At 35.9% G+C, this 25,587-nt stretch overlaps 1 protein-coding gene across 1 annotated transcript in view; it reads right to left on the bottom strand.

The window, feature by feature from the left end:
• CTNNA3 (catenin alpha 3) overlaps nt 1–25,587 on the bottom strand; it is a gene marked incomplete at both ends in the record, with an annotated part of 466,214 nt that overhangs the window by 168,362 nt on the left and 272,265 nt on the right. Inside the window, 2 exons of the mRNA XM_080347591.1 lie at nt 7,660–7,812; nt 12,891–12,971. Coding sequence (XP_080203717.1) covers nt 7,660–7,812; nt 12,891–12,971 — 234 coding nt within the window. The remainder of the gene's footprint in view (nt 1–7,659; nt 7,813–12,890; nt 12,972–25,587) is intronic.

Genomic DNA, 25,587 nt, shown 5'->3' with positions numbered 1-25,587 from the left:
AATAACTCCACACATCCCCACAATTGCTACTGCCATCTTTAGGCCTCCCTTTAGCATGCGATCTGCAAACAACCAACAACCAGAGCAGCACTTGACAACAGAGGGTTTGTAGTCTGTAACCAGTAAGGCTGCCTATACTGTTGATTGGCACCTGTCCCATCATCTTGACAAGCAGGTCAGTTTGCTGAAGGAATCTCAGAGCCTTCAGCATAGAAATGAATTCTAGCTGAAATGGGAAAGCAGGGATTCAGACCTAATTCTTGGGCTTACTGGCATTAAATTTGTATTTCAGACATTAAAAGTTCCATGTTTTAAAAAGTTGCAGAAAACAATTATCTGTAAGTAAAATCAGGAAGGGTGTTTTTTTATTTTGTAGTTAGAATGGTATTGCTTCTATCTAATCACAGATTTGCTAAAATTAGGAAAGTCAGCAGTTGGATTGCTAAAATGGACCCACTCAGATCTCTGGATTTAACTGAACTGCAGCAATGAACAACCTACAAGAAATGAACTTCCACTGCCCACATCTCATGGATGTGCCATTAACTAAACCCTGCCTGGAGAGGCTGGCTGCACACTGGTCTCTCTTGAAACCCAAAAATCAGGTAAAAACAGGAGAGCACTGAATGGGAATTCCGAATCCCACAAACTAGGGATACATAGAAATTAGTAAACTGAAGGTGGCTTTCCTCTCAGAAAAAAAGTGCATTGTGTTAACTAGTTAAATAAGAGTTAAAAAAAAAAAAAGTGTGTGATGAGAGAGGAGAGTTAATTTGTCAAGGATAGACTGATTCTAGAAATTAGTATTGTAATGTAATTAAATCCACTTTCCATTCATAAATATTGACCGTGCTTAAAAGTGCTCCTCTTATTTACCAAAAAAATGTCCCCCCAGTCTGCTGACAGGTACATTTTATTCCCAAAATGCTGACCAATATTCTGCATGCATATCTCTATTGCCAACTGCTTCAAGTTTCATCCTTAGATATCTGCTCTTTCAAGCTGAAAAGCACAGTTAAGTTCTGTGTCCGCAGATGGCATTGTGCAATGGTGTCCTGCAGCCAAGGGACAGCTGCTTGGTGTGCAAAAATTCTAACATTATGAATGCGGAACTTGCACTAACAGAAGTCAAACTGCAATGCAAAAATAGGGATGATGATATACTCTTCAACTTCAGCTCTTTAATTGCTGTTTTGTCATAGATGTGATTATGTGATGATACTGCTGAAAGTATAATAGGTTAAAGAAGAATAGTAACAGAAGTGCCAGAGAAAACAATGACAAGCCCTAGACTTGTATCTTACGTCTGGGGATGAAATCCCTTAGCATTGCACTGTCTGAAACTAAAAACTACTATGTAACAGGATTCATGTTTCTTATCTTCTGATTATGCTCCTAACAGGATCATAAAAGATTCTGCTCTCTTCTGATACCCTGAAAGTTAACAAAGATTCTCCAGTAATCTGTCAGTTCGACCTCTACAAATGCAGCTGTTGTGGAGTTTTACCACTGACAGGAGCAGTTTTGTTTTTCAATAGATCAGTAAAATCAATACTAAAGAACTAGTAACGAAGCATTAAAATGTTATTTTTATTTACCGTTTATCAGTCTGGGATAAAAACCTACAGAAACGAGTGCAGTGCTCAGAATACTCCATTCCCTATTGTCTTTGAAGCCCGTAGAAATAAATTAAAATCTTTCAGTTGACAGTAGTTTGTATATGCAGTACTTTAATATGTAAAGCAAAATTCATTAATGAATTGCTAAATTCCATTTTAAACTAATTTGCTATCTGCCAGGAAACTATTTAAGTGTTACTTTGGATGGCAAATATGGGGATTTGTGTTGGTTTGCAGAATGATGGTGAGTTGCTCTCAGAATCCAATTTTCTGGGTCAGTGTATTTACAATTTGACATAGAAAGATGTAGCAAATTACATACAAAATCAGACAAAGTGTCAAATAAGAGCTATCATCTTTTATATGTATGTCAAAAAAACAGATCAAAGTAGTGAGAATTTTCCCACTGTATTTGAAGATAAATATTTATTGTTTGTATAGAAAACAGAAAGCAACTTATCACTATTAAGTTGCAGATTCTGTGTGGAAACTGACTTTTGGCAGAGCTGTTTTCCACAGGAGACAGATGTAGAAAGCGGTCCTCTGTTTTGCTTGACAGAAAGGAAGAGTCTTCTTGTAGCATGCTTATTAAGTTACTGTCAATATAGATTAATTTTGATGACCAAATAGTTATTATTATTTCCACTGTACTGGGTTTTGCAAACATTTTGATTAATATGTTTAACCCTGAACATATTTCATTTGTACCTTATGCAGGTTCTTCCACATTATTTGCTGAAATGGCATTGTAATTCTAATAGCATTGAATGAAGAATAATTTTTGTAACTATATATATATATATGTATCTCAAACCTCAATTTCTTTACAGAAAATGCACTGATTGATGGCGTTCTAAATAGGAGTTAATTCAGATAAACCATTATGTGGACGTTCTTCACTGAGTTTAATGGTGACCGATTTTGAGTTAGCTAAATTCACTTATCTGTTTTATTCCAGGCTCCACCATTTGTCCAGATGACAGATTCATTCTCTTTTTCTGTCTCCTACAGTTTATCTGTCTCATCTGTTTTCCCAAATCTAGGGTCACAGATATTTCTTCAAGTCTCCAGAGTGCTATTGAAACACAAATGATATAAATGCTACCCTTGAAGAGCTTAATTTCTGTAAAGGATGAGCAATTCCATGAGTTGGGTTCACATTAGTTAAACACATTTCCTGGGTCCAGCTCTTATGTAAATAGGAAAGGCTCTAAACCAACAAACTAAAAATATTATTTATACTTAAATTTAAAATAATAAAGTTGCCAATCCCAGACTGCCGTCATTCCCACACAACAGTTTGATCAGGTTAGAGTGGCAAAAAGCTATGAACTCTCCAGTGAAGGTGTTTTAAAGGAATTCCTGTATCCTTATTGTTGTGCTCTGCCATCCAGAGACACAGACAATCTCCCCAGGTAAGGGGCCTGGACCCCTATATCCCAAGGAGGGCCTGGACCCACATTATAAGCTGTGAAGCCAACTTCTCCCAACACATTCAGGACATCAGTCTCATCTTTTTAAAAGCTAGTTTTAGAAGCAGCTGCAGTAACAAGAGCCAGCAAGTTACTTTATTCAGGATCTTAATAATTTTTTTCATGAAGTAAATTAAATTTAAGATTCTGACAGTATTTGTATTTTGTTCCTATGCATCTTGTCTCTTTTACAAGTAGAAAGTAACAATTTATTTCTCTCTATTTACTTTTATAACTCAAGATTTTTTCTCCTTTACATCTTCTAACTTCGTTTTATTATAAAAGAAGGATTTCTTAAGGAGAATACACTTTCAGCAGATGTGCTGGGTTTGCTGCACGGGAAATATTTATATTAAGTGGCAGACTTGTTTTTTAACAACACTCTGTGTGTCCTGCATGCCTTTGCTGTTCTATATCAACACATTGCAACACTGATGCATTTAAATGGGTCCTGTCTGTTAATGTCCATTGTTTGCAACAGATTCGACCTCAGAAATCCTCATTCCTAGAAGCCAGCATTGTCATATCGGAACACAGTCAAAACTGAAAACAAGGGCAAGAATTCGGCAATAGGCTAAACCCTCAAGTTTATGTATCAGAGTGGTAGATCTGAAGTCAGTGTTATTAGGTCAAACTGCAGAGAGTATGATATATTCATGTACTGAGAGAAGAGATGAAGATGACAAAGTTCACTTCATCATCACATCTACTCCTATTAAATCTCTCAGCCTCTGCTTGGTACAGCTGACCTTTAAACACTGCAGTGGGAGATTTGCATCTGTGCCAAAAGAAAAGATAATCAGAGGATTCTTCCTGCTCCCATCAAATTCCTTTTTTAATCTCAAGTTCACCCAGCCTATCACTCCTCCTCTCGGAACACATTACATCTCTTTGATAGATCAGCTCAGGAGAACAACCTGCTAGCTTTCCCTTCTGTTGATGTGACATTTCAGTCTTCCTTTTTACCATCTTTTGGTCACTTTTATGCACTTGTTTTCTCAATATTAGAATTTGTTTTGGTCTTTGGTAGAAATGAACCACGGGCCAGAACACTATATTTACTAAAATCAGGCATGTCTTACAAGGGACTATAAAGTACAGCCAAATTCCCCAAGTATTTTCATTATTATATTGTCATAATTTTCATAATTTTAAATAGTGTTTATATTCAGATCAGAGTAGATGTTGAAATTTCCTAGAAGACAAGACTGTTCAACAAAGTTTCCGTATAATCAAATATTTCAATTGGATTTGTGATTTAATTGTAATATTTTAAATGAAAGGCATTTCAAAGCAAAACGTATATGTGAGAAATCTCAAAGTGGTTGATCTTCATTTTTTAAAAATATTTTTACCACAACTGCTCCATTTTAATAAGGAATTCCAATTAACAAGCATTTTTTAACAGAAACATATCTTTGGGGAATTTATTTTAGCCAAGGCTCACAGACATACAGGCAGAATCCTAACCCAACTCCAGTTGCTTCTTTTCATTCTACAATATATCCTGGTTTTTCAATGTCACAAAATCAATATTCAGACTTCCAAATATTTGATGCAGTATATGAGCAACATAAGGCACTGTCGCCTAGAATAATCTCCATATGAAGAATGTTTAATGTGACCTTTGGTACCCATGAAAATACTTCAGCTGCTGAGTGTCCTTTTCACATATGGGAAGGGTTAAATATAATAGCCAAAGCGGGCATTTTAATGTGTTCTTTCTTTTTTTTTTTTTTCCATGTAAGTAGGACTATTTCACTTCCTCCATATATTTGAAGATACTATTCACACTTCCAACTAAGAGATTCTGGTTTGTGCAATTATTGTGCAGGTATAACAGTGCAAAGATGTCAACCAAGGTATCTCTAATACTTTGTCATTGTTCAAGCTTTTGGAATACTAGCACCGCCCACAAAGCACCAGCTAATATTCCTGGTACGTGTGGCTAACATCCCATGTTTATGCATTTTGAACAGAAGCCAGAACCTCTAGGGTAAGAGCACAGAGTAGGTAACAAACTCAGGAGAGAGAAAACATTAAAACAAGGAAGAAGATATTACCTGTAGTCACTACCACTGCCTTTGGAAACATCATCGCCCCAGATCTGGTGTGGTGTGCAGTCTTTCCATTTCACTGATATTTTGTACTTCACTGAATTTATATACGTACTTCTGAACTGTATTATATTGTTATGTTTTAAATCATTTTTTAAAGGAATGACTGTAACTTCCAAATGCTAATTCAGAAGAGAGATATTTGAAAAAGATATTAAACCTCAAGCTGATTTACAAAGGTCACTGACCTATGAGGATACTGTTTGTTCCTTAAATTACAATATGTGCAGTGAGTCAGTGTAGTAGGCAATTTACCTTAGCTCAATTAGCATTTCATATTCAAAGAGGGAAAAAAAAGTATGTTCTTTCTCAAGACCTATTGTTTCTATTTGAGAAGTTTTCATTTTCAGATTAAAATCAAAACCACGGAAAACCTCTCTTGATATTTCAAGTAGTACTTCTAATTTCCATATAAAATTCATTGCTGGAGAAACCTTTGTGAAAACCTGAACCTTTGTTTTTATAATGTCCAACTCAGTCTAGTGTACTTACAGGCAAAACAGTACCATAACCTACTGTTCAAATATCCTTGATCTTTCAAAAACAGATGGAAAAAATGCACTGAAAAATAGGATACACCTGATTAAAAACTGCTATATGGAGTGTAAGAAAAGGCAACATAACACGTTTCAAAACAGACCAACACCCATCTCTCAAGGTACAATTCATCTCACCTCACTTCAGTCATCTAGAAATTAGTCATCCAGACTAAACCAGTAATTTAGTCAAAGGAGGGACTGGCACTTCACATAAGCACGATAAATCTTCTTTGGGAAATCTTTATCTTGGGTTAAGAGTAAATGAAGTAAATAAGCTTGTAAATTGAAAACAGAACAACACAATCAAATCTCAGAATACCTACCTGGCTTTTTCAACTTTGAAAAAAGACAAAAATAACATCCATGCTGAAAAAGGACATTTGACTTTTCCCCTCCCCCCTCGTTTCTAGGTAGTAACTGTGCTGGAATTGCAAAACTTTGCTATAGTTTTTCTACATCACTAAGGATAGCTGCCTTCTGGACAGTCTTATGTTCACAGGCAGCTGCTGTATGTCCCTGTAGATTTTTTAGGCAGTGCATCTGTGCAGTCATCAGCCCCTTTCATCAGCAGCCTACCCTGATGGCCAGCTATTGCTTGCATTTGGGAAACAAATTCAAACCCATGAAAAAAAATGAATACTGGATTTCTAGGTTTATATCTTCTAACCTGAATAATAATTTGGGTATTCCAGCTGACCTGGACTCAGTTTCAAATTCAGCTAAGCTATCTGATCTTTGGAAATCACCTGTCCTTTCTAAAAATCAAACCACTTCAGGCTGGTTTAGCTTTAGTGTTAAAAATCTGAAAAACTTTGGGTTTGTGTTTTAGATTTCATTGGATTTTGCAGCATGGTCAAAATGAGACACACTTGTAAACTGGAGAATAATAACTACTCTTATTTTGTAACTATATGACCATGAAGAGAAACATAAATGCAATACCCTACTTTTGCTGTTTATCTATTTGCCTTTCATTATCTGTAGATCAGCCAAGATTAATGAATTCATTCTGAGCCAAATGGTTTTTCTAAGTAAATTCTTAGCCACAGAGTGATTTCATTGATTTTTCCCATTTTTGCATTACTACACACAGAAGCACTAAAGGCTTAAAAAACCCCACAAAAATTAGCAAAACATTCCTTACTGGCACTTGAGATAATATTTCTGCCAAATCCATGACTGCAGTATTCCAGCAGTGTTTCAAGCTCCGGTTTGAATGACTTAAGTCAAAGAATATTTAGTCACATTTGCAGCACTGATTGTCCAACAAACTAAAATCTCCCCACAATTCTATTTGCAAATTTGTAAGTGACAAAGTAGTATCATTTATAAGTAATAAAGAAGTATATGCTTTAGAAATGAATACTGAGTATACAACATATGTGAGAACTTATTCAGTGTATACGCCAACAGGGTTTCAGTCTTCTAGGGGGCTCACGCCTCTCAACTGTGTGTCAGAGCCCCATTTCCAGCACATCATCACATTGGCTGGACACTTTCCAAGTGTGGAAGCTGACAAACAACTAACACTGGTACGGTGTCTCACGCAGTTTAGTAGTAGTATTCTGAACCCTTTGAGCTAATATTCCTTAGAATCACACATCTGATCATGTTCCCAGAAAATCTCTTTGTGGAAAGGCTTATACTAATTACTCAAATTAGAATTCCCCACCACCTGATTTCTATGTCATGAAGTACTATATAAATGCTGATACCACAAAACCAACTATCCTTCTGCATATCATTATCACTACATATACGTAGTGTGTTTACTATTACCCTAGGCCATTTATATACTCTTTCCTGAAATGCCAGGCTTAATTGCTTTATGATAATCTGCCAGCAAAGGAAATGTGCACTGGCAAGTCTCTTATACCATATATTCAAAACAGTGCAACTCCATCAAACATACCTCCACCAGCCTGCTAGTGTGTTCTCGAAAGATAGCAGCATATTCCTTTATTTCTTTCTCTCTTCCATGTTTAGCAGCTTCAATGAGAACTAAAAGTGGCACAGTGGTATCTAAGAAGGAGTCTGAGATGTGATCTATAATGGCTTTACGGAGCTGCAAAAGAAAGCATTACATTAGTATATGCTGATTGAACTACTTATTAAAGTCTACTGTCATTATTGTCCTTTAGTATTTTATAACATAAACATGTACACACTGCATAATTTGCAGGATTATGTGTCTGAAACCTACTGCAGCTGCAATTTATCTATTACATAGAAAATTATTTAGTTTTAGGGACAATTTTAATATACAACTACCCGTAAACGCATGTTTGTATGTGTGAGTGTATGTGTGTGCAAGTACAGATGCATAAAACACTTCAAACGCGTACTAGTTCTGCTGAAATCAAGGGAAACAAACCAATATTCATGTTCTTTGATGAATAGACTACTTAAATTATTCCGCACATGAAAAATTCCTGTTAGACCCAACCTAATCTCTCCTGGGCATTTTTTCTTGAAGTTCAGATGCCAAGGGAGAAAGCTATTTCATTTTACAATGAAAATATTAATTTAACTATGCTTGTACTCACAAAATAGTCTACATCACGTTTTCATAATTGTAGAATTACCCAATTATTTCCTACATTGTTGAAAAACCCAACAATGCAGTTTGATTAGCAAAGTGGTAGCCTGATTATGCCACCTGATAATAGATTAATGGAGCAAGAACTAGAAATGAGTCTGAAGTTCCATTTTCTCTATTTAAATTAATTGTTCTTGAACTTTTTCCTTAAATTATTAAAGCACCGTAACATTCTGCTACAAATTACCTCTCTTAAATTAGGTTTCATGTAAGCTTATAACTGATCTTTGGGACATTACTTCACCTAAGAAGTTATTTTCCATGTTGAAAACATACACATGGCAATTTTTCATTTTTACCATAGAACACTACAAGAAATATAACAATAGTAACAATACATGCAATGCAACTAAATTATCAACGTCACTAAATTTCCTACTCCAAAAATTATTTTTATAATATATATAAAAGATATTGATGGGAACAGAAAAGAACATCAAAGGCTTTTAAGCTCTTACATGCTGACAGGTTTGTTGCCAAAGGACGTGTTTTCACTTAGCATTTGCTCCAATGTACCTATGTGAAAACTCAGTAGAAGTAGTAAAGCTAGAAAAATGCAAAAAACCACAACCTTTTTGATGCTGCTGTTCTCGTAGGTAGGGCAGTGAACATGCCCAGTAGAAATAATAGTAGAGAAATCTGTTGATTATCAAGAGAAGATCTGGATAGCCTCACCATCTAAAGCCAGCTCTGACTCACCAGACGCATGGTACAGACAAATCTTACCAAAAAATATAGGTAAGGTTATGTTTGGAATTTTTTTTTCTTCTTATTTATTGTAGCTTACCATATTAGAATATACTGTCTGGATACATAGCATGTTCTCAAAAGTAATTTACAAAGGCTATGAGATTCCAATACAAAATTGGATTTTTACTGTCATATTCACAGTCCTAACTTTATTCAGGCTGGAATTTGAAAAACAAAGAACAAAGAGGTAACAAAAAGCTTTACTACCAGGAACAAAATACCTTGAATCTCCAGTCCTGTCAAGTTATCTGTTAAAATTTCTGTGTTGGAAAAGTCTAACTGAAGAGAACAGACATACTCACCTGCTTAAAATTAAGTGCATGAATGTGACCTCAAGGAATCACAGTTTAAACATTAAGATGTCCGTTTACAATAATCAGCAACAAAAAGCTGTGGAACTCTATCCACGGATGATGATTCATTATCTCCAAGATAAATATTTTTGGGTTCTGCACAGCCCAGATTTTAAGATTTTTGCAGCTTTAATTTATTATTTGAGGATCACTGACTGCAATGACCCTCGTTACATCTGTGGTGAGCTTGAGACATCCAGTTTTCAAACTAGCAGCCTAATTTTCTCTCTCATCACATAATTCTTTGCTGTAGCTTTTTACTGGTTTCCCTGGTTTAATTAACCTTTCACATATAAATTATCGTTATTATTTTGTTCTAAGAAATCCTCTATCCTGCAATTAAACAAAGTGAAACACATCTTGGGGGGGAAAAAAAAAAAAGAGAGAAAAAAAAAAAAGGTAATGCTGTGTCTTTGCTGAATACAAACAAGTTTGAAATTATTTTCCTTCCTGTTGCAGCTATGCGAAGAATTACACAAAGCTGTGATTTTCAAAAGACAGTTTGTGTAGCCAACAACAAAGAGATACAAGGTAGAACAAGGAAAGGAAGAAGATAAAAAGCAAAAAGAAGTATCTAGAGCAATATCTATTTCTCTTCATCCCAGTCATAACAATCATTGTTGTCATGACTCAGTAGGTCTGCTTCTGACTCTGGCCACCTCTTGAGCAAAATGTTAAAAGATAAGGGTACATAGAAGCAGACAAAAACCAGTACCAGTAGTGCTAGCAAGCAATAATAGAAGAGATTTTGTGCTATAATTAAAATTTCTTTTATATTTTTAAGACAAAGAGACACCATTGGAAGAGGGAAAGCAGAGGAAGGATGATGTCTGACAAATTGTTTTATTTTTAAGGTGCAAGGTCCTATCCTTACCCTTTGAACAGACTGTTACAGAAGTGGAAGCATGGAGAGTTTTGGGGTTGATATCAAAGCGCATTATCAAATAACATAGGAACATGATGTTTATAAAACACGGGGCCTAAGGTTGTCAAAAACAAACAGTGGAGAGTAGAGAAGGAAATCCCAGCAGCTTTTTGCAACAGTCTGCTGTATCCTGATGAGTATAGAACACTGTGTTTGCCTCACAAGACTGCACCTGCAAAAGTCCTCAAGAAACTAAAGATCTGTTATTACTGAGGGATCTCTCTTTCCTCTTTGGAAGGGACGCCAGGAGGGCCATCTCCTTTGTGTTCAGAAAAAGCTATCCATGATGAAGAAGCAACATAGAAATACAAGAATATCATCAGGAATAACATTTATTAAAAAAATGCCAATCAAAACTGTGGAACCACCATAGGAGAAACATGTGCAGTCCATTCATGGTCTACTGGGAAACAACTTGGAGTTAAGAACCAAGTATGGCAATTTCTCAGAATTAGAAATTGGAATGAATAGACAATCCCTTCCTAAATATTCACACAGCTCTACTAGGCAGGCAGGCAGTGATCTGGGTAAAACTGCACACACAGAAATGACATGCACATCTCTGGCACAATACAAGTAAAAATCAAAATAAAATGGTATTTTAAAATCTACACAAGTACTGGCCAAGTCCTTGAAGTGAATACAAATCATTTCATTGGAAAAGCCAGAGATTTTTACAAGTTCCAGAATATGCTGTGTTGAGATAGCTACTTTTGCCTTCAAGCCTTGGCAGATCCAAGCCTTCCTTCAGTTTATTTACTGTGCTCTACAAAGATGTTCCAAGGGGCCCATGGCATAACCCATAACCAGGTAGTGATTGGGCCAGAACTTATGTGATGGTTTTGTTAATTGTGCACTACACTGAAGAGATGTCAAGAAAACAACTTCATAAGGTTTCATCTTCAGACCCAGTTTCACAGAGGCAATCCCAGTAATTGACTGCAAGCAGAGAATATTGTGCACATGAATAGGTTATGAGAGTCTAATGTAATGCCAGTTCTGGTACGCATATCAGTCAAAAAATTTCAAGTATTATAAAAGCTGTAAGAGTAGACCAAATAACAATTTTCATGTTTCTAGTAAAAGTGCTGGGAGACAGAGTAATGAATGTTAATAAGTGAAAGCAAATAAGACTCTGCTGCAATACCCACAGGCACAGAACTCAAAATTTCATCTTTCCCATATCAGGAATTAGACATACAGTGAGCACTCTTCCTAAAACAATTCTTAGGCCTTTCACATACAGGAACGCAGAACTGGAGATAGTAGAGGAAATATTTCTCATAAATACCTTCCACTGTCAAGAAACTATAAAGCTACCCTGGTTAGAGAAAACTACAGGTTCTATATTGACTATAAATCAGGCATGACTACATGCAGCCTGAACATCCTGCAAAGGTTTATAAAAGCACACAAATATAATTAGTTAACAGATTTTAAACACTGTGACAGAGGCAGTGAACTGTTACAAGCTATAGTTTAATCAACCCATGGAAGAGACTGTGGGACAGAATGGGAAAGTTCCTAGACACACAGAGCTTGTGATGCAAGTTACTGGATGTCTGAGCTGAACGTATTTTTGATGGAATGTGAGCAGAAATCTGATAGCTAGTTCATTGTAAACACTATATTTATATAATATTCATATTCCAAGGCTTCCCCTGGCTGATTATGGAGATGGGAAGGAATTTATTCATCACCTTGAAGCATAGGCTGGCTTATTAGACTGAACACCAAGCTGGGAGGGATGTTCTTTCACCAGAGAGCTGACAAATAGCCACAGCTAGAGACAGGATGAAAGCACTGTGTGCTCATGTTCTGCATATCCACAGATTTTCATAAAGTTGATTGGGGCAGCCCGGCTGAAACAACTACCAGCTTTGTAGCTCTCCTTTCTACACTGGCACATTATATCCTTTTGACATAATTTACTGTTTTTTCTCCAAGGTGTTCCTTGCAGAGAAAGGATGTAAACACAGCTGATGGCTACTGCTCACTTGCTGCAGTACCCTGACGTTGTGGATTTTGCTCCATTAGTCTGAGGATACGGGAATGCAAAATGGGTGGGTGGACTGTGGACCAAGACCATTGTCCGTCATGTGGTTTCCATATCTGTAAAGAACTAGACATAGTGGTGCAGTGCTCCCCTCAATGTATCTGTTTCAACAACCAATAACAATTCAAGTTTATTTAAAATAAAAAAATGCATCTCGATGTCTAAAGTACTTCACTGACATATTCCTACAGCAAATACATATTTAGGCATGTATACATGTAGAGTTTTGCCTATGTGCATACACATATTCACACAGTATAATTTGGCAGGGTTTTTTCCCAGAGTTTTGAAAATTTGTATGTATATATTTTGTGAAATAGTGTAACTACATTCAGTATTTTTTTAATATAGAAGAAAATCTTATTTTCAAAACACAGTCCTACAAAAACTGAAAATAGCAAATTGGACAAGCATTTTTCCAGTCTTCTTTTCCACCCTTTCAGTTCCCCAGGTCATTTACCTGTCTGCGGAGGTCTCTTGTCTTCTTGCACATACTATCTATTGCAACATTCAAGGTGTTACTTCTCTCTTTCTTGTCAGTCTGTAATAAATATGACAGAAAACACAAGAAAGATTATTTGTGATCTCTTTGCAAGCATGTTCTTTGTGTCCTCAGTTCATCAGAACATCTGGTAAATTGTACATGATTAAGGATTTTTTTGAAATGTAATGTGTTTCAGGAATACTGCAATACCCACAGAATGCCAATTAGTGATGTTCAGCATAATAGGCTGAATCAAAACATATTCTTTACCAGCAGTATATAGGAATGAAATTAAACACTTATTATCTTCTGAATTTCTGCAATACTCTTTTAATAGTCCAGGGTTGGAACAATTTATGGAACAAAATTAATATAATAATTATCATTGATGCCAATCCATTATCACCATATTCACATGACAAATAACATTTTCTCTCTACAAGCAGTTTATAAATTCAGATGTCCACAACACAATTTGGTAGTGCTAAAGCAGCATTCATTATTTTTCTCCTGTGAAACAGAATGGGTGAATTTCAAAATGTCCAAGATGTTGCAATGCAAAGTCAATAAACATTGTCAATGAAAATGGACAATCTCTTCATTTAACAGTATATTCATTCTCAGCATCAATAGAAGAATGAGCTCTTGAGACATCTGAGAGGTCTTAAAAGAATCAGTTGTACACCTTCCAAAAAAAGCTTAACTTTCATTTGTATCTATAAGCAAAGTACTTATTATTAGCTATTTGAAAAGTGGTGCTAACACTTTTATTGAACTGCCCAGCATTTTTTCTGTACAATATTACCATAGTAGTTCTGTGTCTACTAGTTGTTTTGAATAACCTTTTTTCACGTTAGTACAAAAATTGTATGTAAATCCAAAGTGTCTGACGAGCTTCATTTCTCTAAAGCAATCATTCATTGCACACTCCCTTTGTACTGCCCTGGTCCAAAGGAAAGTAACCACAAACAGTGGAAGTGTCTTTACACAAAGTCAGTACATGTAACATTTCCAGGGGAAGTACCTGATTCTCAGAAATATTAAAGAAATAACTGTGTATAATGAGCATAGCACTTGGGCTTCAGTTATAGTACACTAGGAAGCCTATACTATGAACATGACTGTCTCGCTTTGTAAATCATAATAAATACTAGTGAAAACAAAAGCAGTAATATCTTGTTAGGAGCGTAGGTGTATAACCTTGTTATATACAATATACAATACTTCAGTCAGAGTTATTTCCTTGCTAAATAAAAAGAATAATCTGTGAACAGAGCAGTAAACTTAATATTAATGCAAAGACTAGAGATGATCAAGAAACAGCTTTTACATTAAACCAAATGTGCAACGTAATAAATGCCTTGAAATTATTAGTACATTTTCTATCAACTGAAAGGAACAACTACTTTAAAAGATTAGGTTCGTTTATTTAGGCTGACATAGAAATTTTCCTACTACTTTCTGGTTTTGAAATTGCTTACAGCCTTCACAGGGAACAGATGATAAAACACAGGTCTTGGAGAGAGGTCTGAACTTCATCTTGAAACCTTCAGGGAATCCCTAAAGGTAAATACTAACTTTCTGTTTCACAGTAACGTGACCTTTCTTACACCAATACTTGCATAGAAACAGAAGTAAATAATGACTATTGTACTATGTTTTGCAAGCTATTGTCAGCCTTGACAACAAAACTGATCCCTTCTAAACTGTGAGGTAAACAGGACCAGTAAAAACATTTTGGATACAGCTCAGTTTATGCCTATGCATTTTCAGGTAACAAAGATGCAGTTCCACATTGGCACATCCTTTAAAAGCTTTATATTTAGAGCTTATTTTTCTAAGACGACAGAATCAATGTAAAATATTGGGATTTTTCGAAAGTTCTCTAGTAAGCTGTAACTTCAAAGGTGATAACTAATGATACAACTGGCTCTAAGCAAACCTAAATCTCTGAAACAGCTAATATGAAATCACCTCACTCAGTGTGTGGCATAAAAATATTGAACAGTGAACAAGAAAAAAATACTTTATTTGCAAATTCTTAATGTTATTGTCAATAGTCAATGCCTAGAAAGCAAACCTGACTATAATTGAAGTTATTCTTCACCTGGAGCTTTCCCAAGAACAAAATACACAGTAAAATGCAGCTTCAGACTGTAGAATGTGGACAGGTCCAGAATGTGGGTAACCTCAGAACTGCAGACTCTCATTCTTCCTTACAGAAATTCAAAACTCAAAAAAACCCACATCAGTGCTTAGATAAAACCTTATAAAGAGTGAAAAATTTCAAAACTGAGTACAGCCTGTTAAAGTCAGAGGGACACCTGACTACTGTAGGAGTCCTACTAAACATCACTGGCCTCACACCAGGATCTTTGAATGCTGAATTACTCCTTTAAGTTAAATCTATATTCCCCTGCAGGCTTCCATCTCAGACACGTACGTGACAATAACAGTTCAAGATCTACACTAGATGATTTTACTTTTTAATAGCTGAAGAATACCAAATTTAATGTTTTAAAAGTGTATACTAAACCAATGTGAAACTAAACATGATCTGAACATCCCTACACTATGCTCCCCTCTCCAGTAACACAGCTAGCATGTCTGTATTCACAATACTCTGTGTCTGCTTGACAATTAACATTCTTCTCATGACTACTGCCCTTAAAAACAAAAAAGTCTGTCCTGAAATAGTTCATTCTTGTACAGGGTGGCTGAATTAAGAAAAGAGGTAGGAAAATTACACACATTATTCTAGGCTCTGGATTTCAAAAAAAATCATGCATCGGAGCTCGCTCCTTTCTCTCAGTTTTTCTGCACTCAGCTACAGTTTTATTCTGTAGAATATATGTTAACAATGGCTATAGGGATCCTTTGTGAAGATATTATCAGCAATATCCAGCTCCTATTTCAATGCATTTTCAACATATGAAACATTTTACAAGCAGTAAGTCACGTTGTTATTAATACTCCACTAAGTGAAAATAAGTATTTTTATTTAACACTGCATAGCCTAAAGATAAATGCTGAGTATTGCCAATAATACAGGCCTATCTATTTCACAGGCTGGAAAGCAACATTAGTTGAATGACTCAAAAACCACATGTTCAGAAAATCTTCTTAGGCGGATTTTAAATTAAAACAGCACATATCTGAGGGCAGATTCTCAGTTGAAACAAATCACTGTGTTTCCACCATTTTTAATGGAGTTCACTTATATCAGGAGGGGATCATGACCTTCACAGGCATTACAGAACCTTCTGCACTCCAAGGTATACAGATGCAAATGAATGTGTTTGCATTAACTACACAGCCTTGAAGGACTCGAGAACATGTCTCCAGTGAAGTCTTTGGTGGGTACGTGCCAACAGTTAATGGTATTAACAACAACAGCAGTAATTCTACAACCTTCATACTTCATTGAGTTGAAGAGATAGAGATAGCTTAAACAAAGGAATATAGTTATACTGATAAGGTTTTTAATTTCACTTTGTTTATACTTCTGAAGTGCTACAAATGTTTGCCTAATAGTTGTACTGTGTCTCCCATCTGAAAACTGTTTAGTAGATTTTAAAGAAGATTTGGGCAGAACTACTTAAGAGATTATCTAATCTCTTCAAGTACTGAAGCTAATAGATATGGGCTAAACTTATAAAAGTGTTATTAAAAAAGGATATATTAAAGACAATCAGCCATAGGTATTAAAACTGTAAATACTATTAGACATTCATTATGTGAATCAAATAACACAACCCTTTAGCTATAATCAAGACTTTGGTTACAACACAGAACTGCAGTGCTCTCATTAGCAGAACTAAAATAAACAAGACCTGGCCAAGAGAAATGGAGACAGTTTATTTGGGTATGTACTGGTGATAAGGTATTCACATGGATTTACTTAACTGGCAATGCTGCCCTCCTTGAGGTCCCCTTACAGTCATCACAGAAAGTAACCACTTTTGCATCACCTCCAAAGGCCCTGAGCCTCTATTCGCTACAGAGGGCGGTGAGAGAGACCTAGTGTGGCAGGTTGAAGTTTTGTCTTCTGAATAGTCCCCCAAAATACTAATTTTATATTTAAAAAAATAAACACCACATACTTTTAAAAGCAAATTATAATAGGCCTTCATGAAGCACCCTAGATATTTTGCATATATCCACCTGAAATAGGTATCAAGATTTCAAATATAAAGTCATCGTTTTTCAAAAGTAGCCATTCATGTTCAAAACCACATCTGTAGACTCTAGCTTTTCAAAGTTGTGGCGTAAAAGAGAGAATATTAGTTTATCACACCCATGATGAGATCAGATGTCTTCTGAATCCCATATTCCAGAAGAGCTGGAGTCTCGAATATAAACTTTTAAACTATTTTACTGTAGTCCTAAAGGATTCCTTCAAGTATTTGTACAGCAACACCATGGTCAGGAGGTTCTATCCGTGCCATTATGCAGGGCCTCAAGAGACAACACCTGAACTAGACTGCAAACAGTAGAAGTGGTCAGAGTCTACCTGAGTCCCTTGTGCAGAAAAAGTGAGGTTGGAGTAGTGAATGCAAAACTTGGAGCTTGAGCCTCACTCTGAGTTTTTAAGAAGTGTCCTCAGCCAAGTTGTCTGTAACGGAATAAATATATGCAGGTACTGGGCATTATAGGGTTATAAGCAGACTACATCAATACAACTAATTATATCATACACTTCTGTGTGTGGCATTGCCTACAGAAACTGCAAACCAGTAAGTAATTAATCTTCATAGGCATCCTGACTTCCTTTCATTACTTGTAAACTTGTAAATACACAGAACAGGCTTGAGATTCAGGGCATTCCTGATGTTAGAGGACACTCAGATGCAAGTTCATCTTGCATTCCTGGCCTTACCTTGGTTTAAAATAACAGAAGTTAAAATAAAGCAATGATACTTCATTAGAATGTTTACAATTACATACATGATCAAAAACAACTTTACAACCTTAATCCATATTGTACTCATAGGCTCTCCTGAAAGTAGGTTTCCATACTTAAAGGCCTATGGCCAGAAACAGAGCATGTTTCATTTTCCAGGATGTGTCTGTTTCCAGACACTCACTGTACAGCCATGGGAGGACAAGAGAAAAAAATCCAACCCACTAGTATGATTTTCATTGCTTACCTCCAGCAGACTCTGTGATCAAAATCTTTTAATTTAGTTCAATGTAGCCAAGGACAATTTTATCTTTAAAAAGACTAGCACATTTCTTGAGATCAGTTCCCTATGGAAATATTCAAAAATTGTCAAGCTAGAAGGGAAGCACCAATCAATGCTATAAGTTACAACAAGACCTTTTAGATGCATGAAACATTATCTGTATGTATTTTATTTAGCCAAAATCTTTAAGGATTCACAGTAGTGCCACCTCATTAACTACTACCTGATAAAACTCTTAAATGAACATTTTAAAAGTTACTCAAGGAATCCTCCGACAAGACAGTAAAGGCAGAAGTTGACATTTCTGACATTTTAAAGAACAAAAATTCCTTAATTCCTTTGAAAACACAAAAGCTTCCAGGCCTTTTCATACAGCATTTCAAAGCATATTTTACAGCACATCAAAAGCTTGCAAAACGAAATTCATTTACAAGTATACTTATTACCTTTCTTTGTTAATACAGGAAATGTCAAGAATGAATAACCCATGAGTATTTTAAGTTGAAAATCAATATATTTGCTCGATAACACAGATTCCCTACGCTATTAGACAAAGCTCAGTACACTTTTTTGAAGACAGCTGACTCAAGAAAACCTATGTTTTTCTGTGAAAAACAAGTAACTAAATTTAAAAGGGGGTGGGGGGGGTGGGGGGGGGAGAAGAGCCAAGGAAATAAACACATAAAAACCAAAACCAAACCCCAAACAAACAAAAAAAAAACAAAAACAAGGGCATGGAAAATCATATGCACCTGAGCAGATAAGAAATCTCTCATATGAAGCTGTTTCTTGTTATAGATTTTTTTTTCTCCTCAACAGCTTCAATGTGATACTTTCATTTTTTTTTCCTCTTCAAGCCATCACAGCCAGCTCCCTCTGGATCTAATGCTGTAAGATATGAAGTACCTCATAAGAAATGAGTTACCTCAACCTCTATCGATATCAATTGCAGTACCAAGGGCTCTCCTCACTGTGTGAATTACCCTTTCTCAATCATTACGCAGGAAAAGTCTTGAATTTAAAGCTTCTCAGTATAACTCACTTTTAGCATTTGTTCATATCTAGTTCCTAATACTGCAAAACAAATTTAATTCTAAATGAACATGCATAAAACAACCTTAAAAATAAATTGAATGCATAACCCTTTAATTAAAAAAAAGCAGAATTTTTCAGATCGTAGTTAATCCTAAATTCTCAGAAAGAATTCTGTTGCTGAATATGCATAATAATGCACATTCTAATCCACTCTACAAAACATTGGTGTCAGGCAACTGAAGGTGGGAAGGGCAGCCAAGGTGTCTCAAAAGACAGGGCTGGATTTCTGGTTCTTGGTAAGAGAATAAGGATCTTTAATTCTCTTGAAGGTGACTGTGAGCACGCCAAAGGAGAGAAGGAGAAACCTATGCTGTTTTCAGTTTTTATTGTTTCTTTCTGATATGTAAGGCAAATATCTCACTACCTTAGATTTCTCTTTTTCACATTGGCAATATTAGAAAATTTCAACATGATTCCAAGGAAATCCTAATAAAACCCTATGTTTTTCTACTATTTTTGGGGGGAAAAGAGTCACAGGAAGTGAATGCATCATAATTGGCCTGTTGCAAAGCAAATACAATAACTTACTATATCTAATGCAAAATCAAAACTCGTGGGTACTTCATACTTGAAATATGCAATATGACAGTTTTTACACTTGATAGAGAAATTATAAATGATAGGACAAGAGGTAACAGTTTTAAACTAAAGGAGGGGAGATTCAGGCTGGACATGAAGAAGAATTTTTTTACACTGAGGGTGGTGAGAGCCTGTCCCAGGCTGCCCAGAGACGTGATGGATGAACCATCCCTGAGACATCCCAGGCCAGGCTGGACGGGGCTTTGAGCAACCTGAGCTGGTGAAGATGTCCCTGCTCATGGCAGGGGTGGCACTGGATGAGCTTTGGAAGTCCCTTCCAACCCAAACTATTCTATGATTCTATGCCAATGTTACTTTATTTTGGTGTGTATTTCAACTTTACAACTACTGGAGGAATCGGCAGGGAGTAACAAAAAAAAAAAAAAACAACCAACACATTTCTTTTAATCAGATGTTACTGTCATTCCCTGACGATCCAGGAAGGAAAGACAAACATAACCAGAAACAGAGCAATATCCATACTATTGAACTGACACCAAGAAGTGTACTTAAGGTCGATCTGCTTTTTACTAAGAAGCACTTTTCTAAGTTCCTAGTACAGAAGTTTTTAACTGAATATCCATCTACCATTCACCAAGGTGTTCCCACAGTTTTACATGTGGAAAATAGGAAATTAGTTGGAAGAAACTCATCCTACAGCAGCAGCACAAGGCTTTGCTATGACAAACTTGGAGGTTATATGCTGTTATGAGAGGGAGGAAAGAGATGAAGGGGGAAGAAAATTTAAAATGAAATGCTGAGACATTTCTTCTCATCCAGATTGTTTAAAGATCTTAGCTGTACTCTAAATCAAAAAGTTATGGTCTTAAACAGGAGCCATAAAAATGTCCAGCGCTAAGCTACTCTCATTCTTCCATACCTAGGGATAGACTTGAGTTAGCACAAGTTCCAAAGTGGAACAAGTGCAACAAAGCAAAGGCACATCCTGCATTTTTCAAGACAGCAAAACAATCTTACTGTTGTTTTAGACATAGTATTTTAATGCAGTATGTACTACATAAACAGATTTCAATAGACTTAAGAGGACTGTAACAACATTCAAATCAGCATTATATATATACATCTACACATTTTTTAAAATACATATAGTCATTAAATATACATTTCTGAAAAAAACCCTCTCTTTCAAGACCTCATAACCACTCCATACCATCCAATAACATCACACTTTCTCCTTATATTTCCATTATATCAGAGTGATGTGAAGAGATAAGGAAGGCAGAACAGTAAAACTAACAAGGTAATTTCTTTTTTTCCTTTATCAAGTTTGCTATCTTCACGCATTTATTACTCTGAGATAATCTCTATGATTCCATTCATGATCACTTATGGAACAGACATGCCACAATATTTCTTTTAATGGAAGCCCAGCACACCCTTGTATTACCACGGATGGGTAATGAAGACTGATTTCCCCAATCCTCTTGATCTGAGACTGCAGCTATGGACATGTCCACAAATAAAGGAAATTCCCCTTGTAATTATTCAAAAACCTACTTAGTTTCACTCACAAATAATTCATACTCTGTAATAGTTCTGTGCAATGATTTGAAGGAAGCTGTTTGAGACAAACATGGGTGGAACCATGGCGGAACTTGGTCTACACACATAAACCTTACAAAAATAGTTACTTCAGCTGTAAATCAGGCAAAGTCATTTTAGGTCATTTCAGCTAAAGTGCATGTTACGCATTTGGGTTTCTTCATAACTGTACTTTTATTTAAAAGTTAAAGTCTGAAACTCCAAACAGACAAAAACTATAATTCCATGTAATTATGTATTAAATGTATTAGTTAATCCCTTTCTAATCCAGAGCAATTAATTTAATTTAAAACCACACTGTGATGTAATATGTGGATGTAGGAGGCTGGGAGTCACTTAAGAACGTGCAGTGAATGAAAATGCAACTTTTAGGGAGAGAACTAAGGCAAGTGGTTTAAACATTTAGCTCTCAATTTTACAAATACTGCAGCTAAAGACTCATCAGCATACTGTACATATAATGAATCCAGATTGTATGAGTTCCTTACCATATGTCTTGCTTACACAGAGGGCTATAAGGTAAGAGGCAGCAACATAAGATGTTTGGGGGATTGTCAGAACAAATAACAGTTGATGGAATCACTGCACCAGGTGAATTCAGTGCCATCAGTCACTCCCCAATAAAACACACCATTATTTATAGCAATACAGTGAAATGACTCCAAGGTGTTATTCCCAAAGCTCGTGACTAAACGTTTTTAATACTCTAATGTTATTTTAGAAAACCACCATTGTTAACTAGAGAAAATCTATTCTATTTCAGGTAGTTTCTGCTGTAAGCACTTATGGGGGAAAGAACATGAAAGAGATTGATAAAAGAGCACTTGAAGGATACTTTTACACTGATGACTGCCAGGAAAGAGGCCACTGCATAGCCATTTATTCAGTAGATTGATTTGGACAGTGAGAAACCAGAGCATTACTGTGGCTGTTGGATTATACTCTCAGAACAAATTTGAACATCCTGGGTTTCTGTGCTACAAAAGAGAGGAAAAAAACAGGCAATTTGTTAAATGTAGCAGCTAACAAATGGAGCAAGGGAGGCTGTATGTGATGGCATGCAGGAAGACAACTGAAAATTACAGTCTCCTACAGGGCAGGGATTTACAGGATCTTGCATGAGATCAAGAAAGCCTGCTATTCAGGGCATATTCCTCTGCAGTTCTACACAGAAATTCTTTGTGTTTTCTCTTCTGCATTTATTTGTACGTGGAAAAACCCCTAAATATACCTGCTGAAAAATTCAAACTCAGCATGCGATGTTTTTGACATTTTAATGAAGTGATCATACTTTATGTTTAAAACTCTGCCAGAGTTTTAGTTTAAATATTGTAGAGGATTTTTCTCTAAATTCAGGTTTCCAGGTTTTGTGTTTCATTTTTTTAACCATTTCCATCCATAATTACCCAAAGAATTAATGTACTATAAATTAACCTAAACTTGCATACAACTGTCATCAGCTTCATGAAAGAGTATAGCAAAAAAAGGAAAGGAAATAGAAGTCTCTAACCAGAACAGAACCAACAGAAAAGTAACTAGGAATTATGCTAGGAACAAAAGAATAATTAATTAAAGGTTTAAGAAAAATGTGTGTATGTTAAAATCCTGTGCTGATGCATCATTAATTGTACCAAGTAAGCTTTTAACTGACAGGCAGCAGTGAAGATCAAGTAAAGGAAAATGAAAAGTCCTCAATATGAGCAGAAAGCTCAAGGAGAACTATTGAAACAGAGATAGAAGAAAAGCTACAGGAAGCATGGTGACTTGTGGCTATAGAAGGTAAGAGTTATGCAGACTGGTAAAGTTTGGAGGTGAATAGAAACATACCCTGTAGAGGCATGGCCTATTGATTTTAACAGCAGTGGTCATAATTTTATAGATAGCCATACATAATGAAGAAATGGGTAACATCAATGCCCTGTAAAAGAGAAATTAATGGTTGACAATCTGGTGAGAGCATTTTGTAACAACACCAGTATCTCAGTTGAAGCAGAACACCAGAGTAAGTGTCACTAGTTCAGTTAACTCTCAACAACACGACTGGCACTTAAAGGAGGATAAAAAAAGACAGGTGGAAGTCAAATGTCCATGCAGATGGCAAATTTCAAGGAACAGTTTTCTGATAAGGAAGTCTTTGTTGTTCTTTGCAAGTCCTTGTATATATTCTAACACTAGGTGCAACCAATTATCATTTCCATTTATTACTTGGCAGACAGCTTTGAAGTTTCTCATGCATTACTGATGTTAGCACCACTCTGCCAAAAGCCACATCATCTCCTGATTCTTCAAAGCTGCTCTAGCATTTAATAAAAGCGATGACGGAGCTCCAGGTGGCAACACAGTAGCCATCTCAAGTTGCAGCCCCAGCCCAGCCATGCAACATGCTATGACTATTGCAGGGTGTCTCCTTTCAGCAGTTTCTGAGCAGGCCCGAACACAGCTTGCTGCCCACTTAGATAGTCCTCGGAAACAGATGGACAAAAAGCTCTTCCAGTAGTACACATCAGTAAATTAAAAACATCAGAAAAGGACTGTTCATTGACTCTGTGTGGGGTATGAAACACGGTTCATGCAGAGAAAACACAGTATTCAAGCACGCATTTAAAGATTGTGCTAATACGCATCCTGCTGATAGGACATGATAGGTGTGAAGAATCTTAATTCTACCATCTCCCAACTGTTTCAAGATTTATTGCTATTACCTATGTACCTATGCATACACAGATATTATTGATGATACACATAAACATATTATTCAAACACATCACCATACTCACACATATATATGCAAATATACAGATAACATTATGTCAGACTGTATCTGGTTTACTTTATACACTCTTTTTGGACTGAAAGAACTGCCAATGCTGCACACTGATCTGATGGAGCGCTGAAAATGGCAAGTGCACAGAACGGAGGGACTAACCTGACAGCTTCCCAGATTTGAGAGCCACCTGTTCAAGCATTGCAAATCAAAGAAAATAAAATTTTCTATTAATTTGAAACATACAGTTCCCATGGAAAATAATGTTAATAAATGCCATGGGAAGAGAGTTTAGCATATAGCAAAACTGTGAATGAGATTCTGAGAATGAAGATAATACTGATACTTATTAGATATCTTTATCTTACTTGAGGCTTTCATCAATGAAATATTTGCTATTGCACAATGAACAATATGGCAGAAAATAAGCTTTCTTTTGTAATGCCCCCCACTCCACTCTTGTTTGATGAAAAGATATCCCTACATCCCTGTTCTAAAATGACAAGGAAAAGTATACGCCTATTTGTGGGGGGCGGGGAAGAAGTGGAATTAGTTCAAATAGTAACTATTTATGAAAGTATTAAACATATTAAAAATCAGTGCTGAAAGTATAACTGCAGTTTGATATATTTTTAATGTAAATAAATATATTTTTAAATAGACATATCACATACACTTCAGTGTATTTCTATGCTTCCAAATGGCCACAACAAGCAGTGCCTGAAAACAAATGTTTGTCGATATCTCCTTTATCAAACTACTTAAATTTAGCACACTGAAGGTACACATTTAAATGTCTGTCTTTCAAGAATATTAGAGGGCACATATGTTTATTTTTAACTAGAGTATGCGTTCCAATGTACAAAAAATAGGTCTATAATCACATTACAGTATATTTTAAAAAACCCTAAAATAATAATTGAACAAAACCACATTAATGGCATCCAAGAAAATATAAGAGTAATTGTATGTGAAAAGGTTCTATGTCAGATTGCGCTGATACCAGAAGAGAAAATGGATGCTGTAGTAAACCGTGTTACATAAAGAGCAAATCTGATGTGATGGTGTGTCTGCAAAGAATGTTAATAGGAACAAAATCAAAATCATAAAAAAAAGAATGGGAAAGCAAAGCAGAAAAGGCCAAGTAAATATTCCAGGCAAGATTTATTCTGTAATTATGAAAGAGAAATTAAATTATAAATTATGGAAGAGTTGCTGTTTCCCTGTTTCCTACTCACAAGGCATGAGTGAGAAGGGCACTTGGAACTGAAGCAAGTTTGCAGAACTGGGGCTTAGTTTTGCTTGTTTAAGACTCAACTTCAGGCTACCGGGAACTAACACATAACTGCTACTACAGAAATACATGGACATAACTTAAACTCAAGGACACTGAGATGAAAACAACAACACAAAAACAAACAAAAAACCGTAACACATCACCACAAAACACTCAGACATGAAAGTAACAAAGCTGAAGGCTCTTTTT

The sequence above is a fragment of the Nesoenas mayeri genome, assembly GCF_963082525.1.
Source record: "Nesoenas mayeri genome assembly, chromosome: 7".
Lineage (NCBI taxonomy): Eukaryota > Metazoa > Chordata > Aves > Columbiformes > Columbidae > Nesoenas > Nesoenas mayeri.
The sequence above is the reverse complement of the archived record's forward strand: the minus strand, read 5'-3'. Positions and strand labels throughout refer to the sequence as shown.